General features: G+C 36.4%; 1 protein-coding gene across 3 annotated transcripts in view; it reads right to left on the bottom strand.

Annotated features, from left to right (window-relative positions):
- Positions 1–13,754, bottom strand: part of IPO11 (importin 11) — a 190,186-nt gene that overhangs the window by 103,622 nt on the left and 72,810 nt on the right. For all 3 annotated transcript variants that reach the window (XM_005694660.2, XM_005694661.3, XM_013972789.2), the window contains exons 17-19: positions 6,087–6,120; positions 5,838–5,878; positions 4,490–4,606 (exon numbers count right to left, since the gene is read on the bottom strand). In XM_005694660.2, the coding sequence (XP_005694717.1) occupies positions 4,490–4,606; positions 5,838–5,878; positions 6,087–6,120 (192 nt within the window). The remainder of the gene's footprint in view (positions 1–4,489; positions 4,607–5,837; positions 5,879–6,086; positions 6,121–13,754) is intronic.

The raw sequence follows: 13,754 nt of genomic DNA on the forward strand, positions 1-13,754 counted from the left end.
AAACTGCTCCCAGAAACAGGAAGAATTTCTCTATTCTGCTTATAAAACATCATACACTAAAAGTATACCAAAAAAAAAATCCCTAAGATTTGTTCCCCAGGTTTAGGAGAGGAGATGCAGAAAGATAAGAAGTTAAATATTTGCCCAAATATTTCAGTGAGACAAAACTGAATAAATATTAAGAGATTCTTCATGTATCCAATTCTGAATATTATTTTAACAGATATTTATTGAGCACTTAATTTTGCTAAGTGCTCTATCTCAAAGATCCCTCCAATTAACTTATAAAGGCAGACCTGTTAATACATAAAAACAGGTTTCAGAGTAACTAACACATTCATATTCAACTAAAAATAGCATGTTTTACTGATAAGGAAAGTTTTGGTTTTGAACAAATTAAACAGAATATCTTCCAAGGCATGGAAGAAAGGAAATATGTGCTATGAATTATAGACCAGGTGAATAACAGAACCAAGCACCCAATTACATTTGAAAGTCATGAAATATTTATGTCCCAGTCTCAGCTGTTCATTAGAGTATGCTCTAAATTAAAATTAATGTTTCAAAGACACTATTTTAAAAATCACTCATAGATTCAGTGTTGTAAAAGATTTTTAAAAGGGGCTGGCGATTAGAAAACACAGTGAAGACATGAGAACCAGACACATTTCCTTAGGTTAGGAGGAGGGAGGCAAAAAATAAACCATCGGAGCAACTGAGAAACCCTGAATATGGACTTGACATCAGAATACAGGGCTCCATCAGTGTTGAGTTCTCTGAATCTAATGATGATTATGATTAAGAAGGAGAGGTCTAATATACTAAGGTAAAGTGCTGTGATGAAATGAAGTGAAGAATATACGGGTAGTGATTTACTACATCATGTCTGCATATTTAAAATTTTTCAGTGAAAACATGTAAAAGAAAAAAAAATACTATAAACATTTCTTCAAGTGATTATGCGTTTTCGGTAGACCAATGATCAGTTATTGAAATAACATTTATTTATTTTTTTAATAACTGAATCACTTTACTGTATAATAGAAATTAACACAACATTGTAAATCAACTCTATTTCAATAAAATAATTATTTTTTAAGAAAAGAATATGATCTGGAAGGCCAATTAGGAGGTGACTCCATATCCCCTTGAAAAAGAACATATAATCTTGGACCAAGGATGTAAGAAAAAATAGAAATTGTGAGTTGTATTTAGATTTGAGATATATTCTGAAGATGGTTATAATAGTATTTAATGATGAACTGGATAAGCAGTATGAATGAGAAGTTGAGGAAAGATTATAATATTTTTCACTGAACAACTGGGTTAATAGTTTTCAAATTAATTTACATAAGCAATCATGGTGGAATGCTGCATAGTTTAAGAAAATTTCTATTCATCATTGATCTAATGTTGTTAAAAACAAGATAACAACAATGGATATGACATTTAAAATAGAAGTTTTCAATTGAACATAAAGGTCGGAATTCATATTGCCAAACTCTTTAGTTCCTCTTTGGAAAATAGAAGGTGACTAAACAACATTAATTTTGGTGATTAAATGAATAACTATTTTTACAAAACTTTTATTTCAGCCAAATAAGATATAATGGCTTATTGGATAAATTTCCAAGTTCTTTAAAAATAACAATGCTAGAAATTACAGAGATTCCCTTAAAATTTAGCTGCAAATACATTATTTGTTCATGTTATAGAAATTATTGTCTGTTATGAGGAGGTTTGCTTGGAAAACAAAATACAGACTTAATTTGTACTATTACTTTGTTCTATTTCTCTCTAGCTGCCTCTCCCCTGAAACATCTTCCTTTATTTTCTTCCTGCTTCCTTGCCTGCCTTTTTCACATTGAAATAACATTTAAAAAACACATGGAATTAAGAATATTTTATAGATATCAGGCTAAATATCCCACAACAGAAAGTGAACCATCAGCGTAACACAACTGAGATGAGAGTACTCATGTTTTGGCATCTCTACTCCAAAAAAATAGAATGGGGCGGGGCTCTACTATGGGGCTTTACTATGAGCATTATAGTCTTATGCGTTCATTCTGCACCGGAAGATGCCCACTTTCATTCATAACACATTAGAAAAACAAGTGAAACTCGAACATGTGGCAGACTAACAAACGTTGCAACAAAGGCTCCATTCACAAGGGAACTTAAAAAGTAAGTCTCCATTAACATCCCATTTTAGCTAACACTTTCAACAGAGTATTTACCATCTCACACTGGCTCTTCCATTTTTAATTTTGTTCTTTTCCTTCAGAAATGCTTAAGTCCAAAGACTGCTTACCTGACATCTTACTTGATGATTAACACATTTTTTTCCTGACTGTGTATTCATAGAATCCCTGAACCGGAATAATTTACTTACAGGTTTTCAATTACTTTTTTTAGAAAAAGGAAATATAATCTTCAAAACATTTCAAGCTATCGTATAAAGATGGTGATTTCCCTAAAACTTCAAAAACTGTTATGTGTCAGAAAGTACCGCTGTAAGATGGCTCAAAATGTTTGCAATCTAGTAGACGAAAATCATATATCTGAAGGATATTTAAGTGATGGTGTTGTTCAAATGTTAACACAGGAAAATGTTTTTTCCTGAAAACATTTTTCATAACCCTTTCCTATTCATGTTCTAAAAACAAAAAGTACTAATGGATAATTATATCTTATTTACTAATGATATAGACATATGAGCTGCTTAGGCTATTTGTGCTGTGCAAGATAACCATGGTTAGAAGCAAAAGTATTTTTAAATTTACTAAGCAAGAGTAATGTTAAACTTATGTGGGAAAAGGTTTAGCGGTTTGGGGAAATGGGGTAAGAAAATTCATTTCTACAAAAAGAAAAAAAAAACCTTCTTTAAGAAATTCCCATTAGCCGGATGATATCTAAATAAGATTATTTAAAAAACTGCAAATCTTGCTTCTACAATATAATCAATTTTTAAATAATTTATTGCAACTGTATAGTAATCTGCATATTAACATTTAATATTAAATATCTGTGATAATTTTACACTCAGGAATCCTTGAGAGTAGTCTTTATCTTTACCATTTTATACATGAGGACTCAAGGTTCAAGACCATGTCCAAGCCCAAGAGCAGAGACAGGGACTTGAAATAAGTTTAAAACACAGTCTCAATGACCAAATAAATCCTCTCAATGTTATTGATAAACCAATATAAAAAATGACATAATGTAATTAATGTCATAAGAAACACAAGTGTTAAAAAATTTTAAGATATTACTACTTTTAGACAGCAGCACTCAAATCTGCTCAAAATGATTAATGGTCACTCAAAACTGCAACTGGTGTTACATCAATATAACGTTGAGTTCAGTTAGTCAGTTAGTGTTAGTTGCTCAGTCATGTCCAACTCTTTGTGACCCTATAAACTATAGCCTGCCATACTCCTCTGCTCATGGGATTCTCCAGGAAAGAATACTGGAATGGGTTGCCATTCCCTTCTCCAGGGGAGCTTGCCGACCCAGAGATTGAACCTGAGTCTCCTGCTAAACTACCAGTGAGAAGGTTAACGATGAGTTTGAATATTATCAAGGCCACTAAAATGTCTGAACTTTGGCAAATTTCTTGAAGCCTCAAATTGTTCAAGATAATGAATTCTAATTCCCATCCAAAGGTTTTTTTTAAGGATTAAATGAGAAATATACGCAAATCACCTGGCACAGGAGTTGGAAACTTATCATTACTCAATAATTGATAGCAATTCTTGTCAACTGCTTTAGAATTAATAAGCAGGTTCAAGGTGTCAGAATTCACTAATAGATTCAGAAGCAGACTCCAGGACTGTGGACTTAAAGTTATCTTTTCCTAATTAATACCTCACAGATTTACTCAGCACTTTTCAAATAAAAATAATGCAGTGTAAACGTGGATGTAAGAAATTACAGGATAATTACAGTGTGGTTCCTGGATTATCAATTTTTCACAGACATTAAGGGTGATAAGGGAGGCTGAATACAATTAAATAATAATTTACTGTTAAAAACTTTACGTATTATTTTTACATTAAACCAGTGATGGATATAACATGGCCTAGACTGCAAAACACACTCAGTTTTTAAGGTAAAAACAACAGATTTCTGAGAATATTTGTATTTGCTGACTGACACTTGTGAGTATGCACTCAAACATCTTAAACTGTAAAAATATTATTCAATATAAACTGAATTTTATAAAATATATATAATTTTGCTTTCTAACAAACAACACTACATTGTTGATCCAGTTTTTTATGTTTTCATTTTCTTAGGTCATTTTTTTAAAAACACCAAGTATAAAAGTCAATTTTGATACAGAACTGAAATCACAACCATTACAGAACCAATAGACCATTTTAATGAATGTACACTTAAACAATGTGTACAAAGATGTTAATGGATTCTACATATCTTCTACATATTTCTCTAACATTTATTTTCATGTTTACAACAAAATTACCTGCACGTTGACCCTTTCAATCACGCAAGAAAGGACATGTAAAACATGCATCTTCGTGTCGCACTCTGTAACTTGCTGAAGTAACTGAAAGAGTAGTGTGAACATGGTTTCCAAGTACTGCAGGTAAAAGAAAAGATAAAAGTTTGGTACAGAAATGCAAAAAACCTCCACATAAAGACGGAATAAGTAGTAAAATTAAGTCATAATATCAAAGAAATAAAAGGCAAATAGACAATACCTGAGCATTACCTATACATCTTCACATTGGTTAAGTTGCCAATATTTAGGGCAGTGATCGTATTCTTTATTGCTGTTAAACGTGCCCGTTTTCGAATTTAATTCATCCACAAATGTTTTCAGAGAAAAAGTGTGTCTGAAGTTTCTGTGTTCAAAGTTTATACAGCTAATTCAACTTTTAGAAGCGCTTTGTCACTTCTTTTCCACATATGCCTGTTGTTTTGCAACGTCTACTCATTATAGCAAGAGGAACGCCATTACTGCACTCACACACCAGCTTTCTGATATAAATTTTTATAGACAAATACTTGTAATTATAGTACAACAGAATGTTTCTGATTAGGAAACAGAAAACAAAAACCTTATGTCTGGCTTTTAACTTCTATATTGCGAAAATTATAGTAGAAATTAACAAATCAGAGGATGTCAGAGACAGAAACGTTAGCTCTTTCAGATATTTGATTCACTTTTAAACAGATTGGTAAAACATCTTTCATCCAAAAGCATTTAGTGATTCTCCTATTAAAGAAAAATTTCTGCTCTCCAAGTGTACCCATTTATGACCTCATAAGAAATAAAGGCAGATATTTTACCATAAAGTTTTCTTGTCTAGCCTTCTCAAGAAAACCAAACACTCAGGCCCCAATCATACTGACATATTTAACAAGTGTTTACTGAGTGACAACTATGTGGAAACAAAATAGGTGCTGAGGATTGAGTGAAGGAAAAAAAAAGTGTAAGACTAGGTATTGTGCTTTTCAGGTAATTTGCACTCTCGTGTAGGACAGACATTTATACACAGACAACAGAGGGGGATGACCTAAGGATGAAAAGTAACAGACGGATATGAAATGAGTAGATGCCTTACACTAGTGAGAACAGAAAGTGCAGCAGTCACCTCTAAAATGGAGAACAAGATGATGAAACAAAACAAACAGAATTACTGAAATTAAAGTTATCAATACAAGCAATCACTTCCCAAATAATCTAAACATACTTTTGAAAGCAGCTTTACTAAATAATAGATACATACAATTTCAGCTATAAAATAACTCAATATTCAAAAGACATAAGCAGAAATTTTTATAAAACGTGAAATAAATATTCTTACCGGCAGAAACTGATCTGTTCTAAACTCAAAATCATCAACAGGTAAACAGCAGTTAAGGAATACTGAGAATACATGAAATTGAGAATATATGAAATTTATCAGGAAAAAAATTTTGTAAAAACCAAATATAACAAACCAATAAAAAATTAATTTTAAACTATGTCATAAATTACATTTTAAAAATAATTAATTTTAAAGTGTTGCTAAAATGCCTTGCAGTGAAGTATTCTTAGAATATTTAAAGGATATTTAATTTCAAAGTTGTAGCTGTTTCAATACGGACCTAAAAAGAAAGTATTATTGTGAAATTTGAATCATTCTGGAATTAGTAAACATCGTTAATAAGAATGAGAAAAAAATGTATCACATATCACTTTCTCTATTCTTTTTGTTAATATTAAAGTTACAAGGTACATTAACATCTAGAAATAAAAAGACATTCTTCTTTGCAAGCAAGGGCTAAAAAGAAAAATTGTATTATTTCCCACTCTTCTCAGTTAACCATGATTTGCTTAATCCAGTCCGTACTCCAGGAAGAAAAATAATTTGCCATAAATCTGTAGAGACTGTGAGACTGAGAGAAAAGACTGTGAAGATCTTGCCAGAGGGAAAGGGCAAGTTGAGAACCAGAGAAGAGAAGCAGGAAAACAGGGCGGGCCTAGGGAAGCTGGAGGATGTTAAGTGAAGATGGAGCAGGGAGAAGAGAAAGAAAGGGGAGGGGGAAAAAGAACACAAACTGCCACCTGTAACCTAAGTTACAGGAAGTTCTTAAAACAACCGAAAGATAAAGTCTGCGATTTTCTAAATCTCAAAGTCCACAAGAGCTTTGTACAAGCTCTTGACCTTGCCAAATCACATTTTTGCGTGCGTGTATCAGCTGTTACCTGGGAAAACCGTATCACGACAGCATATTCTACATTTCCGTCCAGGTTTTACCTGTGACCTGGCCAGCTGACTGGCACAGGCTACCACACTCCACTTCCACACCAAGTAATGCAAACTCAAGCCGTGACTAAACTCTATATGCTACTCTGCAAAATAATGTGTCCAAAATTTTAATCTCCTGACCAAGAGCCTTTACTTTTTTAGATGCTATTACACTTGCCACACCTGTAATAGCGACTGGTTTTCCCTTTGCAGTCATTTTCTACAAAGAAACAGTTTCGATCATTTTACAGGAACTTCCGAGGACTTGAGGTCCTTACTAGTCACGTTCATCAAATTAGTTAAGTACACTAGATTCTAAGAACCTAGTGTGCAGGTACTTTCTCATCTGCTTTTTCTTTGTTTTCATTGTTTCTAAAGGTAACATGAACATTTCTAGATTTTTAAATGATTTAACAAATGTGCTGATTATCCAACATACATAAAGCTCTATGCCAAGTATTCTACTATGAAATGACCTAATGAAAAGATGACATACTCATGCAATTAAAAATGTTCAACAAGGAACTATTTCTCCCAGGCATTGTGTTGGGTGTTGCAGAAAAAGAGTTGAGGAAGACACACTTCCTCTTCCTGGATCACAACCCTGTCACGACTAAGGGGCTTGCCTAACTCAATGCAGCTGTGAGCCATGCCATGCAGGGTCACCCAAGACGGACAAGTCACAGTAAAGAGTTCTGACAAAACACGGTTTGCTGGAGAAAGGAATCGCAAACCACTCCAGTATTCTTACCACAAGAACCCCACGAACAGTATGAAAAGGCAAAAGGATACGACACTATAAAATGAGTCCCCCAGGTCAGAAGGTGTCCAGTATGCTACTGGAGAAAAGTGGAGGGCGATTACGAAGAGCTCCAGAAAAAACGAAGCAGCAGGGCCAAAGCAGAAACAATGTTCAGTTGTGGATGTGTCTGATGACGGTGTAAAAAACAATACTGCATACGAGTCTGAAATGTCAGGTCCATGAATCAAGGTAAATTCGGATGTAAGCATGAGACGGCAAGAGTGAACACTGACATCTTAGTCCATCAATCAGTGAAATAAATTAGTGAACTAAAACGGATGGGAATGGATGAACTTAATTCAGATGACCATCATATCCATTACTGTGGGCAAGAATCCCTTGGAAGAAATGGAGTAGTCCTCACAGTCAACAGAAGAGTCTGAAATGAAGTACTTGGGTGCAGTCTCAAAATGGACAGAATGATCTCAGTTCATCTCCAAGGCAAGCCATTCAATGTCACAGTAATCCAAGCCTATGCCCCTACCGCTGATGCCGAAGAAGGTGAAGTTAACCAGTTCTACAAAGACATATGAGACCTTCTAGAACTAACACCAAAAAAAGAAAAGATGTCCTTTTCATCATAGGAATTCAAAATGCAAAAGCAGGAAGTAAAGAGATACCTGGACTACCACGCAAGTTTGGCCGAGGAGTACAAAATGAAGCAGGGCAAAGGCTAACAGAATTCCACCAAGAGAATGAACTGGTCATAGCAAACACCTTTTTCCAACAACACAAGAGACAACTCTACACATGGACATCACCAAATGGTCAATACTGAAATCAGACTGATTTACATTTTTTGCAGCCGAAGACAGAGAAGCTCTACACATTCAGCAAAAACAAGATGGGGAGCTGACTGTGGCTCAAATCATTAGCTCCTTATTGAAAATTCAGGCTTCATTCAGCTGAAGAAAGTAGGACAAACCACTCGGCAGTTCAGGTATGACCTGTATCAAATCCCTTAAGATTATTCAGTGGAGATTACAGATAGATTCAAGGGATTAGATCTGGTAGACAGAGTGCCTGCAAAACTACAGAAGGAGATTCGTAACAATGTACAGGAGACAGTGAGCAAAACCATCCCCAAGAAAAAGAGACCCAAGAAGGCAAAATAGTTGTCTGAGGAGCTGAGGAAAGAAGATAAGCGAAAAGCAAGGGAGAAAGGGAAAGATACACCCAACTGAATGCAGAGTTCCAGAGAACAGCAAGGAGAGACAAGAAGGCCCTCCTAAATGAACAGTGCAAAAAAGCAGAAAAAAACAAGAGAATGGGGAAGACCTTATGACCCAGCAATCCCACTGCTGGGCATACACACTGAGGAAACCAGAATTGAAAGAGACACATGTATCCCAATGTTCATCGCAGCACTGTTTACAATAGCTAGGACATGGAAACAACCTAGATGTCCATCAGCAGATGAATGGATAAGAAAGCTGTGGTACATATACACAATGGAGTATTACTCAGCCGTTAAAAAGAATTCATTTGAATCAGTTCTGATGAGATGGATGAAACTGGAGCCGATTATACAGAGTGAAGTAAGCCAGAAAGAAAAACACCAATACAGTATACTAACACATATATATGGAATTTAGGAAGATGGCAATGACGACCCTGTATGCAAGACAGGGAAAGAGACACAGATGTGTATAATGGACTTTTGGACTCAGAGGGAGAGGGAGAGGGTGGGATGATTTGGGAGAATGACATTCTAACATGTATACTATCATGTAAGAATTGAATCGCCAGTCTATGTCTGATGCAGGATACAGCATGCTTGGAGCTGGTGCATGGGGATGACCCAGAGAGATGTTATGGGGAGGGAGGTGGGAGGGGGGTTCATGTTTGGGAACGCATGTAAGAATTAAAGATTTTAAAATTTTAAAAAATAAAAATAAAACAAAAGAAAAAAAAAAAAAAAGAAAAAACTGGAGACATCAAGGGAACATTTTATGCAAGGGTGGGCATAATAAAGGACAGAAATGGTAAGGACCTAACAGAAACAGTAGAGATTATGGTGGCAAGAATACACAGAACTATACAAAAAAGGTCTTAGTGAGCCAGACAGCTACGATGGTGTGGTCACTCAACTAGAGCCAGGCATTCTGGAGGGTGAAGTCAAATGAGCCTTAGGAAGCATTACTGCAAACAAAGCTAGTAGAGATGGTGGAATTCCAGCCGAGGTATTTCAAATGCTAAAAGATGTTGATGTTAAAGTACTGCACTCAATAAGTCCGCAAATTTGTAAAACTCAGCAGGGGCCATAGGACTGGAAACGGTCAGTTTTCATTCCAATCCCAAAGAAGGGCAGTACCAAAGAATGCTTCCATAGAATTGTGCTCATTTCACATGCTAGAAAGGTTATGCTCAAAATCCTTCAAACTAGTCTTCAGCAGTAGGTGAACCAAGAACTTCCAGATGTACAAGCTGGGTTTAGAAAAGGCACAGGAACCAGAGATCAAGCTGCCAACATTCACTGGATTATAGAGGATGCAAGGGAATTCCAGAAAAACATCTACTCCTGCTTCATTGACTACCCTAAAGCCTTTGATTGTGCAGATCACAACAAACTGTGGAACTTCTTAAAGAGATGGGAGTATCAGACCACCTTACCTGTCTCCTGAGAAACCTGTATGCAAGTCAAAAAGCAACAGTTAGAACCAAATATGGAACAACAGACTGGTTCAAAATTGGGAAAGGAGTATTAAGAAGCAGAGATATCACTCTGCTGACCAAAACACATATGCTGACCAAAACAAAGCTATCGTTTTTCAGTAGTTATGTACAGATGTGAGAGCTGAACTATAATGAAAGAGAGTTGGACTCTTTCGCTGAGTGCGAAAGAATTAATGCTTCTGAATTGTGGTGCTGCAGAAGATTTGAGAGTCCCCTGGACTGCAACGCTGTATATTGCCACTCTGTTTACTTAACTTATATGCAGACTACATCAGGAGAAATGCTGGGCTAGATGAATCACAGGCTGGAATTAAGAATGCCAGGAGAAATAACAACAAATTCAGATATGCAGATGATACCATTCTAATGGCAGAAAGCAAAAAGGAACCAAAGAGCCTCTTGATGAGGGTGAAAGAGGAGAGTGAAAAAGCTGGCTTAAAACTCAACATTTCAAAAAATGAGGTTTATGGCATCTGGTCCCGTCACTTCATGGAAAATAGAAGGGGTAAAAGTGGAAGCAGTGACAGATTTTATTTTCTTGGACTCCAAAATCACTGCTGATGGTGACTGCAGCCATGAAATTGAAAGATCCTTGCTCCCTGGAAGGAAACCTATGACAGGCCTAGACAACATACCAGGAAGCAGAGACGTCACTCTGCCGACAAAAGCCCATGTAGTCAAAGCTACAGTTTTTCAGTAGTCATGTACAGATGTGAGAGTTGGACCATAAAAAAGGCTGAGCACCAATGAATTGATGCTTCTGAATTGTGATGCTGCAGAGCATTTGACGGAGAGGGAGATGGCACCCCACTCCAGTACTCTTGCCTGGAAAATGCCATGGACGGAGAAGCCTGGTAGGCTGCAGTCCATGGGGTCGCGAAGAGTCGGACACAACTGAGCGACTTCCCTTTCACTTTTCACTTTCATGCACTGGAGAAGGAAATGGCAACCCACTCTGGGGTCACACAGAGTCGGACACGACTGAAGTGATTTAGCAGCAGCAGCAGAGCATTTGAGAGTCCCCTGGACTGCAAGGAGATCAATCCAGTCAATCTGAAAGGAAACCAACCCTAAATATGCATTGGAAGGACTGATGCTAAAGCTCCAATATTTTGGCCACCTGATGCGAAAGGCTAACTCACTGGAAAAGACCCTGATGCTAGGAAAGACTGAAGGCAAAAGGAAAAGAGGGCGGCAGAGGATGACATGGTTAGATAGCATCACTGACTCAATGGACATGAATTTGAGCAAACTCTGGGAGATAGTGAAAGACAGAGAAGCCTGCTGTGCTGCAGAACATGGGGTTGCAAAGAGTCGGACATGACTAAGTGACTGAACAAGAACAAAATACACTTAGTCTTTGTTATCAGAAAAGCTTACAATCCAGCAGGGGGAAAAAACACCCAGATATTAAACAATCATTAATAAAAATGGCTAATATGAAGAGCTTAAAAACAGGATAATTCCCTTGAGAACATGAATCATTTCTAGGATCTTCAAATTGTTGGTATTTAGTACATGGTGAGGCATACAACTGGCACTGTGGCAGAAATTTAATTCACAAACAACAGGACATGAAACATGCCCCCCACCCAAAGGAAATCAAACTGCCAGCAGCAACTTATCCTTAAATCTTCATTCATCTTCCTCCACAAAAGGATCAGAGATGCACGTTACCCACAACAATGACATTTACACACATAAGTATAGGAAAGAGACACCTGAATGAAAACTAAATGTGTTTTCCCTCCTAACAAAGGGAAGGCAGTGCAGTATTCCATACACACAAAAAGATAAACTGAGTCATGATGACTTGCCTGCACTTTAACTACAAGAATAGGAAGTCAGATCATAAGGGGAAGAAAAGAGCATCAGCTTTAAAAAAAAAAAAAAAAAGAGCACTTAAAATGACAAACATAAAGAAAAACAAAATTAGCTATTCCTGAGCTAAAGAAGAAACAGGAAGCACTTATTGCATAGGGACAATGAATTTTGCAGCAATTCACAGGTTATGGGAGGAGAAAGTCAGAACCTGAATTTCTAGATTGAAGAGTAGGGGAATTGGATAAAAGATGGGCAGAAGAAAGTCTGACAATTTCTAACACACAACTCAATAAATAATAAATAAATGCAAGAAAATGAAACAAAACAAACAAAATTTTCCCTTAACCAGACTCTAAACATGACTTTTCACACAAAAGACACAGACCTCTTAAGGAGAGAACCAGATTCAGACTATGAACTCAGCCTGAGTCTACCCTACACATTCATCTGAGACATCAAAAAACTTCTAAAACCATAACAAAGTAATTCCATACGGGGGCAAACAAGAGCCACCAAGCCATCAGAATCATTGGAAGGATTCCAGAGAAGCATGACAGCAACAGAGAAATGAACAAGAAGGAACCACAAGTTAGCACTACTTCCAAAGAAGACTGGTTGCTACATAAAGGCAAGAGTAACTAGACACTGCCATGACCAGCATGGGAATGAGCCTTCTCGTTAACTGTCACGGTGGTTGAGCTGAGGTCCAGGCTTGGAAGAACCTAGTGCTTGACCCCTACCACCCTGCCCACAGCAGTGGAGGGAATTTCACACACTAAAGCAGTGAGCAAGGTGCTGGGACCGAAAGAAATGGCAGTGTCTCAGGGACTTAAACCATCAGGAAAATGTAAGACAGACATGAGAGAATAATTTTGAAATAGATTCTATTTCTCTGCTGAAGAGAAACAGAGTAATAACTTTATAATCTTTTATCCTTATCTCAACTGTTTCATTAAATATTTTCTATTTTTCTGACTCGATGCTAGGCATAAGAGATACATTAATATGAATAATATTATCCTACTCACTGGCTCTTTTACTACTTGGAACTACTACAGTACGCTTTTTATTCTATTCTGCAATAAAGTCAAGATCACTGAATTACAATATTTTAATGTATTTATTCTGAAACAAGCAATGTAAATAAGTTTCTAAAAGGACTGAAAAAAACAAAAACCTTCCATTTACTCATTTCCTTTTAAGAAAAAAATTCTAAAGCTCATTTTCATGCAATACGGATACCAGACATATCAATACAAAACCAAAATGGACTACAAGAAACTTACTAGATTAAGGCTGCCTTTCCTCCTGGCTTTAGAGTGTCCTAGGAATTTATGGCTCAAACACAGATTTTTTTATGTTTTCTTTGGAAATTATATTTGCTGAATATAAGTGAATTCAGAATTCATTTTGTGAAAACACAGACTAACGCAAAGTTTAAAACAGTGCTTTGAGACATGAAGGAGGGACAAGTGGGTAAAACTCTGTAATAGTGTTTTTGAGACATGAAGGATGGACACGTGGGAAAACAAAATCAAAACTGTAAGATAGAAAGTCTGATAGAATTGGGAGACCCATGAAAGACACAAAAGTGAAAAGATAGGAGAGTTTTAATGTACCTTGTTTAAAACTACCTCTGCCCAGATCCCAGCTGCAACTCCCCATGTATTCAGGATCTGCTGAGGTCA

The sequence above is a fragment of the Capra hircus genome, chromosome 20 (genome assembly GCF_001704415.2).
Source record: "Capra hircus breed San Clemente chromosome 20, ASM170441v1, whole genome shotgun sequence".
In the NCBI taxonomy this organism is placed as follows: domain Eukaryota; kingdom Metazoa; phylum Chordata; class Mammalia; order Artiodactyla; family Bovidae; genus Capra; species Capra hircus.